This window comes from Trachemys scripta, chromosome 2, assembly GCF_013100865.1.
Source record: "Trachemys scripta elegans isolate TJP31775 chromosome 2, CAS_Tse_1.0, whole genome shotgun sequence".
In the NCBI taxonomy this organism is placed as follows: domain Eukaryota; kingdom Metazoa; phylum Chordata; order Testudines; family Emydidae; genus Trachemys; species Trachemys scripta.
Window position 1 is genome coordinate 244,942,688 of NC_048299.1, and position 18,887 is coordinate 244,961,574.

General features: G+C 38.8%; 1 protein-coding gene across 7 annotated transcripts in view; it reads left to right on the plus strand.

Annotated features, from left to right (window-relative positions):
* VPS13B (vacuolar protein sorting 13 homolog B) overlaps window positions 1-18,887 on the plus strand; it is a 948,921-nt gene that overhangs the window by 636,668 nt on the left and 293,366 nt on the right. For all 7 annotated transcript variants that reach the window (XM_034763372.1, XM_034763367.1, XM_034763371.1 and 4 more), the window contains exon 31: window positions 16,882-17,085. In XM_034763372.1, the coding sequence (XP_034619263.1) occupies window positions 16,882-17,085 (204 nt within the window). The remainder of the gene's footprint in view (window positions 1-16,881; window positions 17,086-18,887) is intronic.

Consider the following 18,887-nt stretch of genomic DNA (forward strand, 5'->3'; position numbering starts at 1 on the left):
TTCACCAATTCTCCCTTATCTCCCCACCTAACCCCTCCAAGTTTTTTTCCTTCTCACTGAACCTTTAAACAGAAATTGTATTCCACTTGTTTCTTGTGGAAATGTTTTGTCATCCAAAAATATCACTCAGACCTTCATTTGGAGTTATGCATATTTATCACGTTTATGGTCTGCCAACTGTACATTTACACTATGCTCTCCACATTTTGGTGAACGCTTCAAAAATATATCAAGATTCCTCAAGCTGTCTAAACATTGCTCAGTGTAAAAATGAAAAACTAATCTCTAAATGTTCAGATTCTTTCAGACTGTAATTTTTGTTGAGGAATTTAAACAATAAAGATACAAATAATTAACAACAAATTACACCTATCTGGATATCTGAAAGCATCAGCCGTCTTAAGTTTTATTTTATACTTTTTTACAGTTAGTCTAAAATTATACTGTATAGTTACCACACTGTACCTTGTCATCATTGGGTCATTTCTGTGTTCCCGTTATGGCTGTAGAAGACAACTGTAATGTAAAAGTTCTTTTGCTTATTTGTGGGAAATTATTGTACACAGAGTTTTTGGAACAAGGGACTACTTTTAAAAGTCTGGTCACCTCACAGTATATGTAGAGCATTTCCTAGAGGAAGTAAGCACAACGCCAAAATGTTTGATGTGTGATCCACTGTAATTCCTTTCATGTGTTCAGTGGCTTTTATATGATGAATGCAGTGCGACCAATTCTGACCTTGGTGTGATCCAGTTCAATTTGATCTTCCTATATGAATATTACAGTGGCACCCACCTGCCACCACTACTGTAATTAATATTTTGTTTATTTCCTTAAAGATGCACCATAGTGAGTCCCAAAGTCAGAGTAATTAAAATAATTAAACAGTATATTGAATATATTGCAGTGCTTTAACTTCTATATATAATACAATACCTTTTCACTCCATCAGAGGATGGTGCTTTAAAAAGAATTAATGAATGAAGTACTGTAAGGTAGAAAAATATTATCTCCATCGTACATATGAATAAACTGACAGACAAAGGTCACTATGGGAGAACAGGAATGAAATATGGGTCTCCTGATTTCTACTTCTGTGTTGTAACCAGGACAGCACGCTCATTTCCATAGGGAGGATTATTAGCAGAATGCATGCTATGACAACCTCAAGAAGTGAATGCAGATCTCCTGACTTCTGCTCCTATGCATTTACCATAAAACCATCTTTCCTCTCTTTTTTTTTTTTTTTTTTTTTACCTTTTCTATGAAAATTATTCATGTGAAAAAGATATGCAATTGAAAGGTAAATGGTTACTGATGATTCCACCACAATGGCTGATGGAATTGATCAAGAAAAGGTCACAAAATAGTTAATTATACCTTTTGTTGGACCAATGACTGCACCATACCTTAAGCAAGGGGTAGGGGCATTGTCCAGCTTGTCAGGGTAGGGGTATAGCGCTTTACAGTGGAGTGGGAGGGGAGGGATGAGAGAGAAGCACAGAAGCTGCTGCAAACCTAGAGTGGGTCAGTATAGTTATGCTGACTCATCTCCCAGGGACCGGAAGGGCTGGGAAGTTGATAAAGGGCAAACATGGCGGGAGAAGCTCTTTTCTCCAGACCTAGGATTACCACCTTTGAAATGCAAAAAACCCCAATATCCCCCCACCCCACATACAAGGCAAGCCGGCTGCAGTCCCAGCCAAAAGATAACTCCACAACTCCCCCTTCAACAGCCACTTATAGTATCTTGAGAGATAACACATATAGATAAAATTGATAACATCACTGATAACAAACAGGTGTTTGTTTTATCAGCACATTTTTGCCTGTTAGTCTTTGTAGTCTGTTGTGTTTAGCCACTGAATGTACAGTTTCTGATGTGAGCTTTTATTGGGGGGGAGTGTAGTAGGATCACTCGCACCATCACCCTGTTCTTCCATTATTTAATATGCCTTGCACATCTCCTCACTCTCGCGTGACTCACACCCTTTCTCACACACATGTGGTTCACTTGCATGTTGGTGGGCAGACAGCTGCTTTATTTTCAACAGTTTGGATCTGTTATTGCTTACATCTGTGGAAGTGGGAACACTGCAGCATCTTTAGCTGGACACAGAAACTTTTACCATTAGATATCCTGGTGTATTGTGATGATAATGCAAATCTTTAGACCAACGTAAAAAAAATGGCAGATTAAATTATTTTTTTGACAACTGGCAAATCCATAGAAATAAATCATCCAGGCTGGTCAAATGCTGACCAGGTGGTAACCCTACCTGGATCAGACGGAGTAGCATCTACCTTCCTTCCCCTTGGAAGAGGCAAAAAAAATGCCAGGTTTGGTCAGGACTCGCTCTGGGCACTGCACTAGCTTTTCCTTTATCGTGGGGTTGGGAAGGAATTTTTCCCTCACCACCAGATTGGTCAAGGTTGAGTAGTGTTTTTTCCCACCTTCCCCACAGCGGGTTCGGGGGGGCTTTGTTATGTTGAGTAGGGAAGGGAGTTAGACTATGATGTCGCAAGACATTATGTAAGTGTGAGGCAGATGTCCAGTGCAAGTGCTCCACAGGGGAAGTATACAGTGACCAGTTAAATGGCTTGGTAAAGGAGATGCTTGTTAAAGGAGCAGAATGGGGGAGAGAAGGGATTTGAGGCTCCTATGAGTGGCACGGCGAGCCAATCCCCCTTTCCTTATAGCCTACCTTAACCCTCATTCAAGGGCGGGTTGGGATGGTAAGATCCAAGCAATGGGTTAGCTGGGGACCATGATAGAAAAGATATTGTCCTTTCGGTATAACCAGATAATTAGTTTATAATGCACAAGCTTTCATCTGAAAACAGTCCCTCGGAGTAAATGAGTTTTTTGTCTATCTTGTAAATATTTCTGTTCTGAAGAAACACCTTTCAGAACAATTGTATGGGAAAAAATGGACTGCACCAGCTGGGCAAGAGTAGTGCTTGAAACACCCTTTAAAAACTGCTTGATCTCATCATTTCTCAGTACATAAATTTTATTTTCAGTGCCATTACCCATACACAGCTGCTAAGGTGTCAAGGATTTCTTCCACTGCCAGTACTTGAATACAGTACAGGTCATTTTATTAGAAATTTGGTTATTGTAAGAGTTCCTGGTCTGCCTTTTATTTTGAAACTCTTATTTTGAACTCTGTAAATTTGTTATCTGATAATAATGCTCTTTAGAAGTTCCTCTGCCATGTTTTGTTTTGAGACACTAATCTCTCAAATCCTTATATATATATATATATTTTGTTTCTAAATGTGGAGGAAAGGGAAGTGGGGAAGTTAAGGCAGTAAATGATCTAAAAGTTGTTTCAGGTACAACAGTAATCTTGACAATACTGTACATTTAGGACCTTAGATTTTAAGACCTAGCTTGGCATTTTCCTATATTATAATTTTCTTAAAACACACACATTTGTAATATGAAAATAAAACTATTCAAAGTTATATATATTGCAAACTATTATATATACTGTTTATCTAGCTATCTTAGCTATTTCTGTAGGGCCTATCACAATAGTATGCATTGTCTTTTTGTAAATCAAACATGCACATATAACTGGTTAGCCACATGGACTCCCAAATACCTGATCGGTATTTGTGAAGCTTTATGATTCAAATACAAGATTTTAAAGTATTACATTAGCAGATATGGCAATACTAATGTTATTCTGTAGTTGTGGAGCATATAATAGAGTATTATTATACTAATACAACATACTATCGCATATTAGAATTCTTCCAACTCCCTATCCTTTTTGACATAGTATATTGACAGCTGTTTTTAACCATGTTGATATATATAATGTTGAGTCTTTAGCAAAAGTTAAGTTAGTGTTTTAACTCATAGCTATAGAAGATGGAGATCAGTGCACCCCGGATATCCAATCAATTAGTATCAGAGGGGTAGCCGTATTAGTCTGGATCTGTAAAAAGCAACAGAGTGTCCTGTGGCACCTTTAAGACTAACAGATGTATTGGAGCATAAGCTTTCGTGGGTGAATACCCACTTCGTCAGATGCATGTACATGACTCAGGACTCTCTGTTGCTTTTTACAATCAGTGTTATTTTCTGCATTTCTGCAGACTCTAAACTTACTTTTTTTTAATGAAGTTTCTGGCTGATGGTTGTGAAGCTAACAATCACTATCTCAACAAGTGCCCTGTTGTCTTTATAAATATGCACCCTGATAGAGTGATACAATAGCACCAAGGGAAGTATTAAGATGATCTTACTTTGGTGCTTTCTCATGCAGCACCCCTGGCCTTCTATTTCACATTTTTCATGTTCTAAAGGGAGTATGGCAATCAGTGTCAGAATAGTTTGGTGTGAATATACAGTTTAGATTTCAATGTGTCCATCTATATGTGCGGTTCTTATAAATGACTCTTTTCCCCTCCCATCTGCCAAACCTGCACAGTCATCCAGTGACAATTCCACCAAACCCCCCTGCAACTTTTTCCCACCTCAGTGCTATAACTGTGTACCCCCACAAGCTGGAGAAAGCATGCTGAATCTCACTTCAATTTCAAATGCCCTATTACACCTCAAATTTGCACACAGCAATGCTCAGAAAGCACATATTAAAATATACGCAAATATACATTTAAATTTCTGTGACCGCATAATCAGATATATGGAAATGTGTCTGAATTCATCCTATACCTAACCTAAAGTCAGTTAGAATAAGCACTTCCAGACATATTAGTTTCTTGGGTAAGATGGACTGCTTAAAAACTTTCTTCTTTGAGTAGTGTCCCTATGGGTACTCCACTGTAGATGTGCTTGCGTCCCTGTGCTGTTGATCAAAGACCTTCAGTAGCAGTGTCCATACACACGCTGTCTCTCCTCATGCCCTGCCATGAGGCTAATCACGATCACGCGCAGGCTAACCCCCCCTCAGTCTCTTCCTAACTGCCTCTGGCTAGAGACAGAGCTAGTCGCAGTCTGTTATGATGATTGCTTTCAATTTTGCATTTCTATAGTTAGTTAACCTCTTAGTACTTATCGTAGTTATAGTTGTAGTTTTTTCCCATTTTCTTTTTTCTCCTTAAATTTTTTTTAAAAGACTTAATTTTCCCCAGCTTTTTTCCTTGTTGGGGACCCTTCCCCCAGTATGGTATGCCCAGTCCACTGGGCTTCAAGAAATGCTTCTTTTGCAGAGAGGTAATCCCTGTCGCAGACAAGCACTCCCAGTGCATTTGCTGCCTCAGGGAAGGCCACATTCAACAAAAGTATGGTCTCTACAAGCAACTCAGGTCCTGGTCTCATAAGGATAGAGAGCTCAGACAGAAGATAAATTTCATGGAGGCGGCTCTCCAACCCTCTCCAGACCCGCACCATGAGTCACCTGGCAGACGTGAGTCTTCCCCACAAGCCTCAACATCTAAAGGTTGTGGGTCGAAGAAACAAGCTGCTCACCTTTCTCATAAATCATTGAAAGAAGGGAGTGGGAAGTCCCCAGAGTGACCACCAAGATACCCACAATCGTTCTCTGGCACGTTTGGTATCCTCGGTACCTTTTGCACTGACATCTTCGCAGTCCAGTACCCCTGGCTCATGGAAGTCCAGAACGGTGTGTACCTTTGACAAGTGTCTAGACCCAGTGGGCATGGGCACTAAATCAACGGTACCAGGGGACAAGGACAGGAATAAGGCATTTCCACTAAGAAGGCATTTCAGGTACATGATTCTACATCGGTACTGTCATCTAGGCCTCATCCAGCACCAGAGCAACTGGTATGGACAACTTCCGAGTCCCTCCCAGTACTGCCAACGGCAGTAAGTTAGTCAGTACTGCCAGAATTCTGACACTCTAGGGACCTCTGTGTATTATAAACAAGGTACAGTAAAACGTATTTATTTGCTCAGTGCTTCTCACTGTGTTAATAAGGACATTTTAACTCATTTTTTATTTTAGCTTGTTTTTCACCTTTAAATTAATTCATTTATTTTAACAATGACAACTACATTTCCTCTTATCTGGTATTATTCATGGTCCATACACCACATTTAGCAAAATAATTTCTCTGGGTATAGCAGGAGATGTCCTGTGTCTCCTGGTGTTTCACAGGAAACTGCTGTCACAGCAGATACCCATTCTAGCAGAAGCAACATCAGTGAAACAACAAGTTGAGACACCTGGCTTCAATTTCAGTTTTGACTTGCAGGACCTATGTAAAAGAAAACCTCATTCTCAAAAGGTGATCCGTGCCAGCTCAATGAACACAAATAATAATATGAAAATATCCTTAATCTACCATTTCTAAACTTTTCCATAAAGTATAGTAGATACACTAGAATACTAAAATTGATATAAAAGTTATTAATTGAATTCACAATGGATAATTTATGTAGTCATCCAGGGTCACATTTATAATTGTATAATCATTTTGTGGTGTTTATAACTTCTTGAATAGACATATAAACCAACTGTGAGATGGATTACTTTTGCAATTAGTATGTTGAAAATAAATGGCAAACAGTGACTGAAACATACACCAATGAGTTGTAAATAAAATTCATTTCTGGTTATTCTTTATTGTTTCAAATGACTGATGTAGTTAAAAACTTTTTAAAAAAAAATCTATAATCTAAACATTCTCCATTAACATTTTGTTGTCTTTTAAATTAATGCTGGAAAGGGCCATGCTAGTTCCTGTGAACCCTGTGGCCTTTGCCTCTTTCTGTTCACATGTAGTGTTGCCATGAAAGTCAAGTGACTCTGTGGGGAGGTTTCTAAGAAAAGGGAGAGGATCAGATAATATAAAGGTTGTAAAGACCTCTAGATGACTCACGTGGAGGGACACTGGAGACACCATAGCCTTTGATACTTTTGGATCAAAGGATGTATTGACTATGGGATATGGGTGTATTAGGACATCATGCAAAATGCTGATGATCAGTGCCAGTCTGTGATGTGACTATACCATTTCCTGTCTTTAATATGATTTTTAGTGGGGGGAGGGGACTATTGGGTGTTACTAAGACCTGGTTGGATGATAATTTTTTTTGTGCAATCTGGTCCCCGTATTTTTAGCAAATTGGTATCAAAGCCTGGATTGTTAAGCATTCGGGAGAGCTCATCTATTTAAAATCCACCTTTGAATAGGGAGCTTGGTTCTTGGTTAACACCAGGTATTTTGATCAACAAACCTTCTTGCACTGGTCAGAACCTACCTTTAGTATTTTCCTGATACACCAACTATGTTGTGTACAGTATTGTCAATGAAGAAGTAGTTACTCACCTTGTGCAATAACTACAGTTCTTCTAGATGTGTCCCCCTATTGGTGCGCCACTGAAGGTGTGCTTGCATCTCTGCACAGCTGATTGGAGAACTTCAGTAGCAGTGTCCGTTCTGCCCGCACATGTGCTGTTTCTCCTCATACCCTGCCACAAGGCTAGTCAGGGCACACAGGCTAATCCCCCTCAGTTCTTCTCTACTGCAAAGTCATGGACAAGAACTCCGAAGTAGAGGAGAGGAGAGCGGGTTGTGGAGCACCCATACATTTTTGTCCTTGGGCAAGCTTACATTTCATTATTATAAAATGAGACAAATCCCTCACAGAACTGCGTGAGAGTAGACAATGGATGGCAATCACTTTTTAGAGAGATTACAGTGAGGATTTCAGGACTGTTTAAAGTATGGATTATGTAAATTTTGTATTTAGGGACTTCAAAAAATGCATAGTATTGACAGGGCCTATTACAATATAGGGTATCATGTAGATATGTGTCCAGGGAGTTTTAAATACATGTATTATTGTGCAGAATTGTCTTAGTTGTTGAACATTCACTTGGAATGCTTGAATCTTTCTTCTACTTCTGGCAATGACGGCATCCATCATCAATTAAGTTGTGAGGTATTGCTAACAATTATTTTGTTCAGGATTCTTAAATGTAATCATTAAACTCAGGACGATGGATGAAACTAAAATTACTGCTTTTGTTATTTCTTGGTACTCTGCATAAGCAGTACTCACAAACAAAATTGATTTTTGCCATGCTCATGCAATAACTAAGAATAATAATAAAATGAAAAAAGAGACATTACTGATATTTGAAAATCAGCTATTGTAATTTTTACTCCAGGTATTTTGGGAACTTCTGTGTCATGGTTTGGAACCTCAGCCCTCAAGGAAATTCCCCTAATGTGTCCTCCCCTGTCTCCCTCACCCCACTCCTTACCCCTCTCTTCTAGCTCTGAGAAGTGGATGCTGAGATGTGCCATCTTGGGGGAGGGGCAGAAAAAGCCACCTACATCCTAATTTTGCAAACATTGCAGATTGCTCACCGCATTTGGGGTAACAGTTATCCTCTCTGCCCCTCCCTATCCTGGGATTTCCCCTGTCTGCCACTTTCTGGCAGCACCTATATCCCTTGCTTAACCCCATCCATTTTACATAGCTGCCTCTCTCCTTTCTTGACCTCCACCTGTTTGACCCCTGTGCATACAGTTCGCCTCCCTGAAAAATTCAGCCCATCCCTCCCCTCTGATTTGCCCCCTCTGCACCCTTTTAGTCCCTGTTAATAGTGTGGAACCTATTGTGAGGGCAGAGTAAGGATAGACATACCCTCACAGTCCCCACCCTGGATCAGACTGTGGTGGGGATGTTGGGGTCCTCCTCTCCCATTTCTGCTGCTTCCAACTGCTGACACTGCCAGTCCTACCATTTCTTTTCTTTTGAACACCACTGCATCTGACTCTTCTCTCCTCTCTCCCTCCATGTTTATGTCATCTACCATTCACCCCACTCATCCCTCTCAGCCTTCCTCTCTGATTTTGTTGCCTGGCTCTACCTCTTCCTCTCTGCACAATCTCATCCTTGGTGACCAGCTTCCATGTGTTGACCCATCTAGCCCCTTAGCTGCACATTTCCTCATTCTCACCTTTTCATTCAACCTGCAACCCTAGTTCAACTCTACCACTCACCAAAGGGAACAGTCAGTTGACTTGTTTTTTACCAAGCACTACTCTCTCTCTCTCTCTCTCCATGATTTACTGTTCTCCACTCTGGGCTCTTTTGCCTCTCTCTCCCATTTCAATGTCTGCCCTGCCAACCCACAGCCCTAGCTCTTCCCCAGCTGCCTCTTCACTGCTCTTGTACTGTAGAGCATCTCTGGTGACCAGGCTGATTTCTGCCCTCTTCCTAGCTAAATAACTGTACTTCTCCAACGTAATTGAGTACCACACTCACAATCTCAACTGTTTTTTATGCCACCTTTTCCTCACTTCTCAAACCCTTCCCTTCTCCTGCTTCCAGTTCTCTCTTCATACAGAATCTTACTTATTTTTTCAAAGAGAAAATTGAAAAATGAGATGTGACTTTCCCTCTCCACTTTGCTCACTTTTCCTTCTCCTTCTACAACTCTCTCCTCCTCATCATCACAGACACAGAAGTTTCTCACCTGCTCTCCATATCTAGCCACTCTTTTTTGTCAGTGATTCCCTCCCCCACATCCCATCCCAGTTCCTGATCTCCCTCACACCCACTCTCATCTCCTCCCTTAGTCTTCTCCTTAACCTCTCACTGTCCTCTGTTTCTTTCCCCACACAATAGGAGCATGCTTTAGCCTCTCCCATTTTTAAAAATTCCACCTTTGATCCACTTGTCTCTCCAACTACTGGTTCATCTCCCTTTCATTTGTAATTTCATTGAATGTGCTATCTACAAACACTGTCTTGAGTTCCTCTCCTTCAGTTACATTTTAGACCCTCTCCAGTGCAGCTTCTGCCCCTTGCGTTCCATTTCTCTCACAGAAGTCTCTTCTTAGTGAAAGCACTCCTCCATCCTCATCCTTTTTTGACCTGTCAGCCACCTTCAACACCCACTCTTCTTGAAATCTTGTCTTCCCTTGGCTTCTGTGAGCCTGTCTTCTCCTGGTTGTCCTCTTATCTATCTAATCTCTCCTTCGGCATGTCTTTTGGAAGTTCCTCCTTACCCCCCTTGTCGCTTCATGTATTTATAGGGGGTTTTCCACCGAGTTCTGTCTTTGCTCCCCTTCTCTTCTCCCTTGACACTTTATCTCTGGGTAATCTTACCCACAAATGCAAATGCAACTACCTTCTCTATGTGGATGATTCACAGATCTGTGTCTCTACTTCAGACCTGTCTCCTGTCCAAACTAAAATCTCAGCCTCTCTCTCTGATACCTATTCATTATTTTATTAATATTTATTTTGGTACTGCCTAAGGACCAGCTAAGAACGGGGCCAACTGGGAAAACACAGGGTAGTAGATTGTCCTTGCCCCCCAAAAGTGTATAGCATAAAAACAATCTTAATCTACCCTCCAAGCCCTTCCCCCACTGCCTACCTTCCCAATCACTGTGGACCATACCATCATCCTGCCTGTCACTCAAGCCCATAATTTAGGTGTCATCTTCAAGTCGGATCTCTCTCCTGGTCATGACATCCAGGCTATGTCTAACTCTTGCCAATTAGTCTACATAACATTGCTAAGCCTTTCCTGTCCATCCACATAGCTAAAAGTCTTGTCCAAGCTCTTATCATCTGGCCTCTCAAATACTGCAACATCCTCCTATCTGGTTTTGACAAACACAATCTATTCCCTCTCATATTTATTCAGAATGCTGTTGCAACGATCATTTTCTTAGCCTGTCACTTTGACCATGTCCCTCCACTGGCTTCCCCTTCTCTATTGTATCAAAATATCAGCTACTGGTGTTCATTTTCAAGGCCCTTCACAGCCTGTTCCCACCCTACCTTTTATTTCTCATTCACTTTTGAAATGTCAGCTCAGTTAACAATCTCCACACACTCAATACATTTTCCAACAAGCACCTTCATGTTTTCTCCCATGCTGTCCTGTATGCGTAGGAGGAGCTCTCCGTAAACATCCACATCATTATCCTGCTTCAAATCCCTCCTCAAAAAAATCTCCTTTGCTATGATGCCTACTAAAAAAATGGCAATAATTAGGCAGCTGGTGCAGTGAGAGTACTGTCTGTCATGCTGACCAATATTGTCTCATTATTTCATTGTACTCCCCCCGTTTGTCTGTATCCAGCTGGTGTGTCTCGTTTTATACTTAGATGGTAAGCTCTTTGGGGCAGGGACTGTTTTTGTTCTGTGTTTGTACAGTGCTTAGCATAGTGGGGTCTGAAGCACTACAGTAATACAAATAAATAATAACAATAATAATTAGCTTTTTTTCTTAGTTTCCTTGATATGGTCCATTGAGTAAGGAGTTTTCTGGCATGGTGTTTTGTTCATAGAACATGTGTATTCCCCAAGATCAGTACTATCCCAAGGAATGATGCCTTGCATTTGCCACACTGCCTGTCTACCCTCCCCAACTTCTTCGTGGGAGCCATGGGACCATCAACTGTTGCTTTCAGAATCTCCCCCTAGGCGAGGTTTCATAACACATAGGGGGATCTCTGGCCCAGTAAGCAATAACAAAGCCATGGAATCACCATGGAGTTGAAAGAGAGAAAATGGGGAGTTCAAGGAGTACAGTACCACAGAGACCCACTCTATGGCTGCCCCCTACCCTGATTCAACCATTCCCCACTCATAGATCAGGGTTTCAACACTGCATCTGGGATGAGCTATGTGGGTTAAGTTGAGGAGTGAAACAGCAGATCTAAAAGGAGTTCACATCCACCACCCATAGAAGCAAAGGGAACAGTCTGACCTACATGTACTGGAAGTCTCTTTCTTTTGGATTTAGGATAGGGAGACGCTGTCACCTTCAAAACACTGTCTTCAGTGTTTGTGGTTTGAACCAAATAGATTTGGGAAAGAAAAGAAATATGTGGCTATATCCATTTAAACGTTGACTGACAGTGACTTTGTTTATTGTTAAATATTTGAAAATCACAACATAGTTTATATTAATTTATATTAATTTTAAAATGCCATTTTCTCTGGTTTATTTAGCATTTTGTTCATCTCACCGGTGCGTAAGTAACTTCTTTACCATGGGTCTCAGAATTATGCCTATTCAGCAGCAAGTAGTAACTGGTTCAACATGAGCTGTTCCTTGTATAAACATACAAAAGGCTTGACCCAGACTAAATCAATTTAAAAAGAAAAACATTAAATCTATGTTTCCTGTTACATGCTTAAGGTCTTCTTTGGTTTCTTATGATTTTACTGTATTATTGACCAACTATCATAGGCTTTAGTTTATCCTCCTACACCACCAGCTGAGCAGTTCAAATGGGATGGTGGAGTTATTTTCGGAAGGGCAAAACAATGACAATTATAACATCTACATTGAATTTCAGCTGGTGAAGCAGCTTTTATGCTAGGGGTACGGAAGTCATATGAATCTTGGCTTACCCTTTTTCCTGATTTCAGTTGCTAGAAGGGTTTCAAAAGCAGCAAAATGAAAAAAGGGTGCAAAGTTCATAGAATTTGGAACCCTGTATTTTCAAAACAAGGTCAATTGTATACATTTTAACTTATTCTGGTCCATTCAGGAAGTATACTGAATAAAATCAGGGTGTTATTCATGTAAGTAATTGACAGAGAAACCCATGAGTTTTTATTTTATAGTATGTGTGTATGTATACAATTAGTTGGAAAAATTGGAAGCTATTTTTTCCCTCTTAGTGTAAACTGACGCAATTCAATTTCAGATTGGTAATCAGTCATTTGCAAAATGTAACCAACCATTAATGTGTTAGTTCTTCTGATTCTTTTATAAAAGTCCTTGAAAGTACACCTCATGTGGTTGTACTGTTTTAGTAGTAGCAAAGGTTAGGTATCTCAACTCGCATCATTTGCATGACTTACTTTCATAACTGGTTTGCAAAAGCAATTGCAAACCTGCTTTTGGACTCATTCTTTGCATAAGCAGATTAGGCTTTCTCAGCTACAAGAATGGAGTACTGTGCATATATGTTTTGAAAAGAACCCTTAAATAACCCATCATGCAAAGCAATACAAGCTAGCAACCCTGGGGAAAAATAACCCTAAGCATACATACTCATTGAGAAGAAAGTGCCTAGAAAGCTGAAATACTGAGACACCTCTCAAGATGATGATGGTTGACAGAAAGTTACACATTAGTTTACAGTGTGATATGACAGCAAAAAAACTAACAAAATTAGGGCTGCATACACAAAGGCACCATGCCATGAAATAGGGTGAGCATGCAGTGTTTTATATTGTAGTTCTGGTCTGAACACATCTGGGATATTATATATGCGTCTGGGCCCCACCTTAACAGAAAGTTATTAATCATCTGGAGGGGTTCAGAGAAAAGTAACAAAAGTAGAGGCTGGAAGGATTGATTTACAGTGTGAGAACTGAGTTTTAAAAGAATGGCATTTGTATGGAACTGTTAAGAGGTGAAAAATTGGGAGGGTTGCAGAAACATAAGAATCTACTAATATTTCAAAGGTGCACACATGAAGTATGGAAAGGAATTATTTAGGTTGTTACATGGGGTATTACTAGGGGTAATAGGATGCAATTAAGACAGAGAAAATGTAGCTTGAGTATCAGCATGATAGTGAGATATATTAGGGTGTGGAATAGTCTCCTATGGGAAGTGGTACAAACCTCATTGCTTAAGACTTTTAAAACTGAATTGAATGAAATACCCGAAAAAAGGCAGCATGGGAACAATTTTGTATTGACTGTGGAACGGACTGGTTGTCCAATGGGTCTTGTCTATCTCTAGCTTGTTTGATTCTATGAATAGTAGTCATGCCTGTTCATTGCACCAGGAGATAAATGCCAGGAAGTTAGTTAATTTTTATTTATATTGAGATAAGTACATCTAGTCATAACACAAAATAAGGGACAAATTCACCTTGGCCAGCACAATGAGGAGTTGCCAGGGACACTTTCAGAATGCATCTATTGCTCCAATAATCCTGTTGGCCAGCATATGATTGTGCAGCACAAACTTGGGAGATGCAATGCTGGGTGTAGTTTACTTAGGGTGACCAGATAGCAAGTGTGAAAAATCAGGACAGGAGGTGGGGGGTAATAGGTGCTTATGTAAGAAAAAGCTCCAAAAATCGGGACTGTCCCTATAAAATCAGGACATCTGGTCACCCTAAGTTTACTCCTTCTCTGAAAAGAAGTAACTGCACTCTTAGCTGTTGTATGATACCAACTGCCTCCGATTGAGGGGCTGAACATGCTACCTAATCAACAGACCACATCTTGAATTCCCTTTCCTTCTGCTTTCTTAACTGTTGGGAAAAGATCCTGTCCTCCTGCTTGCACTGCAAAAGGGAGAAAGTTTTCTACAACCTCCTTCCTGTTTTCCCCTCTGCAGCACAGGCATGGTCTAATCCTAAGGTTTTCTCACTTTATAATAATAAACTAAGGAAGCAATTTGGAAAGCAAGAAAATAAATATATTCTGATCCTATATGAGGTGTACAGGGGACGTGATTTTTGCGGAGAACCCCTTTTAGTATCAAACTTCCTTCAGATGTTGCCTTGTGTTCTTTCTACTCTGTTTTCTCACTTATGCATCTAATTTATCTAGTGAGTGTTTTAGAATGAAGGACAATCGAAATAAAAATGGCTTTTAGCCCAAGCATGTCAAATCTTCATTAAATTTTTAGATCTTATACTTGCAGCTGCATAGAATCTTTCAGATGTGAAGTAATAAAGATAAATTTTAGCTAAAGCACAAGTGTGTTGCTTAATAGTCCTCTATAAATAGACAGTAGTAGCAAAAGCAGAAAAAATGTGTGAGAAATAATTTATTTTTGTTTAAATCTGTCTATAAATGTATATAAATGAAAGATAATTAAAACAACGTATTGTATTGTACTTCTTTTTTGCTCCTTTTTGCATTTTTCATTTCTTTTAACCTCTTGGTTGGAAATATAGAGCGCAAATGTTTTTTATCTGGTGTCTCTGGCGGTAAAAATAATGATTGAAAAATGTGCTTTTTGGAATTGGATTGTGGAGGAGGGGAGAAGAAGGATTTCACTATGCCAGTAAACTAAATTACCATATGTTGTATTTATATTTTTAGAGAAATCTAAACACATGGATTTCACAGGATGTGTCTCTTGCTGCTTTTATTTTGGCTAATATTTCCCAAAATATAAGCTCCAGTCTTTATTTGGATTAAACAAAGCAAATAATCAAGTTATCATCTGACCTAATGTCACTTGGTAATTTGTAATATGAATCACTGTACATATATCCATGAAACTGTGCCTTGCAAGGGAAATAAATTACATCATAGTTGTTATGGACTAGACTTCTCAGGAGAGAGGGTTGACAAGAGCACTCTGAGTTTTAAAGATCACAGCATATTTATCTCTGGCGACATAGATTGTATGCAGTATATTTTTGCTTAAGTTTTGAAGAAAAATATAGGACTACTGCACAGTGCCACTGCATTGCATAATCATAAATGATTTGTTCAAAACAATAGGCCCTATGACCATTCATGTGACTCTACATATAGACACACATGTTTTGTCCTCTGTGTGTGTGTAAAACTTTAGTTTCTTAACACCAATGATTAAATATTTTTGTAAAATTGATCAGTTGTATGCGAAGATCAGAAACTATATGTGAATGGGAAGCTCCAGCTTAAAATATGTAATGGGTAAATTCATGAAGAAGAGATTACAAATTGGAATCGTGCCTTTTAACAGAAAATTGTAGGAATATCCAATTCACCTTATTTTCTGATGTATTTTAAAACTAGTATTAAATTCAGTTACACCTTTTTATTACATTATTAAATGAACAGCTTCCATTACTCTATATAGTTTCAAGATAGAGTGGGCAAGCTGATTCCTCTAAAGATTCTCCACTGATCTTTAGCAGAAGTCTCAAGACAATTGGTAGTACAGTAATCCTCTGATAACAATTGTATTGTCTTCATAATTGTCTCAGCTGCCTCCCCTGGTTCAGAAAACTCTTGAATGTGTTGCTGAACATGGGTTTCTTTACATGTCTTTAAAGTACTGAATAATAAACTGAAAAATACAATGCCGCAGAACCTTGCATTAGCTACACATTAAATAATTTGCTCAAAATGTTGCTCTTTGTTTCCTCATTTGTCAGCAAACTTTTAATAACAAAATGTATTAATGAAATCTCATATTACTATGATTAAATTATTTTTATACAAGAAGGCATATTATGGAAATTTTACTTGTACCTTTAGGGACTTATAGCGAGTGCTGTGAATGGTTAAAACTAAATGTGTCAACATAAATTAACAAAATACATTTTGAAATGTCCTTACTACTTTTATTCTTTCATGGATGTGCTAAATTTGAACAGATTAGCTCATAGTGGAGTTTCTTATAATACTCTCCTGAATTCTGGTTGCAGAACACTTTTGGGTGACTTTGATAGTATATTTACAAAACACTGTGGCTGGAATTTTCAAAGGGGCCTAAGGAAGTTAAGCACCTAACACTTTCCATGGGATTTGGGTACCTTACTTCTTTGGACTCCTTGGAAAATCCCAGCTTCCCTTTTTTATAAGCTTCTAGTTCTGTATAGCCTTTTAAAAGTTTAAATAATTAAGTATACACTTAATATATCTTCTTGCTATAGGATCATATCCTGAAGTCCTTATAGAGAGCTTGATTCTGCCATCCTTACTCACATTTATTTCCACTGTTTCCAGTGGGGCTTCTCATACAAGCCCAATCCAAAGTGCATTGAAATATATGGAATGACTTCCCACTGATTTCAATGGCTCAGCCTATGATACGGTATCACTCAACATAAGAGTGGCAGAATTGAGTCCTCCTAACTTACTGTGGGAAAATATCCATTGAGGTTGCTGATCATGATCGTCAGTATTTAGACCATATTTATAGCACTTAACAGAGTGGCAACTTTCTCTCTCTAACTCGCACAAATCTTTCTATCATGATAGGAGAGCACTGAATTTGGGAATTCTTCGAGACCCTGGATCAGAGGTTGAAGACAGACAATACCAAATAGATCTGCAATCTGTCAACATTGGTACTGCACAGTGGGATCAGCTGAAACCAGAGAAGGACAATAGTAAAGGAGGTGTGCTGACAGAGAGTGAAAGAAATTCTCAAAACCCAGCGCTTGAATGGAATATGGCCAGTAGGTAAGGAAATAATTCAAAACTTTGTGTCTTTCGGACAAAAAACATTGGGGATACAATCTACAGTATGCCTGATCAAAGTATTTTTTCTCTGTTTTTACTTTGCATTGTAAATATTTTCTATGAAATAGAGTTTTGAATTGTACATTTGAAACTGTTATTTGTATTATTGTTACACTGTAATTATTGCATAGGTCTTTTGTGTGTCTATTTTCCTTAGAAATTCCATTTTTGAATTCCTTATTATATGGCCATAGAAAATAACTCCAGGAGGAGACTTGGCATTCAAGTTCTTAGGCTAGGAACCTTTGGGTTTGGGGTTTTTTTGTTTCCTTTGTTTGTATTTTTACAAAGTTTGAATAAAGCAGTTTAGACATTTCTAAGTTAGGGAAGGACAAAGTAGAATTTTTTCTATTGGCTCCTAAATGGGTTTTTTGCTTCTGTAAGGGAAAACAACTGCATTTGTAGAATAACTCATTTCAGCTGATTTGTCCATAATGTGGACTGTAAAATATGCAAAAGAGACAGCTGAAACAGGTTTAACACAGTTACTCCTGGATTGCCCATTGGGAGACTTCCATTTGGCTCATCTGCTAAAATTGCTTCCAGTGGACTGGACTTTAAGGATCTTGTTCAATTCTGGATCATAATGAGTCCAGCATGAGATGGGGGACTTTGCTGTGGGTTAAATTCAGGATATAATAGTAGATACAGCATAAATGCATTTGCTTGGTATTTAAAATTTAAAAAGAGATCTCTTAATTCCTATGAATGAATTAGTCATCACAGTTTTGTTGCATTCCACGTATTTGCATTATAATGGCTAATATACAATGCTTTTGAAATTCATACTGAGATGAATTTATTTTCTCATGAATGAGCATGTTACAATGTGTACTTTCATTATTCTATGATTCAAGCAGCATCTACCCTCATTTGTCGCTCTTGTAACTCTATTGACTTCTATTGTGTTGTATACGTGTAACTGAGGGTAGAATGTGAATATATTTGAGAATCTAAAGTTTGGAAATACCTGAAAACAGATTGAAAAGAGGTACAGCAGAGAAAGTGAAGAGATGAAATGGTTGGTATTTATTGAGAAAGGGTTTGTTTGTTTGTTTGTTTACTCTGACTTTTTATGCTTTTATTTCTAAACTGTAAATGAGATCAGGATTAAATCTTTTTGAAAACAACATGAAAATGATTAGAGACACAAGAGGGTGAGGTAATATCTTTCAAAAACTTGTCTCCCCCCCAACCGAAGTTGGTCCAATAAAAGATATTACCTCACCCACTTGTCTCTCTAATATCTTGGGACCAACACAGCTACAACACCACTGTAATAACTGTATACATGAAAATGATAGAGATAGATGAATAGGCATTAGAATACTAGATAGGGAAAAGAGGAGAGACAAAGTGACAAAAGCACAGCATAGTTCAAGCTCTATCTTCACTCTTATCAAGTTTTGCATGGATCTGAGAGTGCTGTGACAGACTGGTGGGAAAAGCACCTTAGGATTTTACTGTGGCCCATAGGACCAATTACACCACAGCTGCATATAGTATTCTGGAACTCCTGTGGTTAATTTTGAAGTTTTAAAACATATGAAAACTTTGTTTTACTTCTAAAATGCCTATTTAGTCATCTGAAAAACAGAATGATGATATTAGAACAGCCAAAGGATTATGCTTCAGAGTGAAGGAAGTTGGTATGGTGGCCAGGAGCAAGTGCTCACAGCTCATTTTGAAGTGTTTGTACTTAAAAAGGCCTGTTTGTCCAAGCTCAAAGACAATTTTTTCAA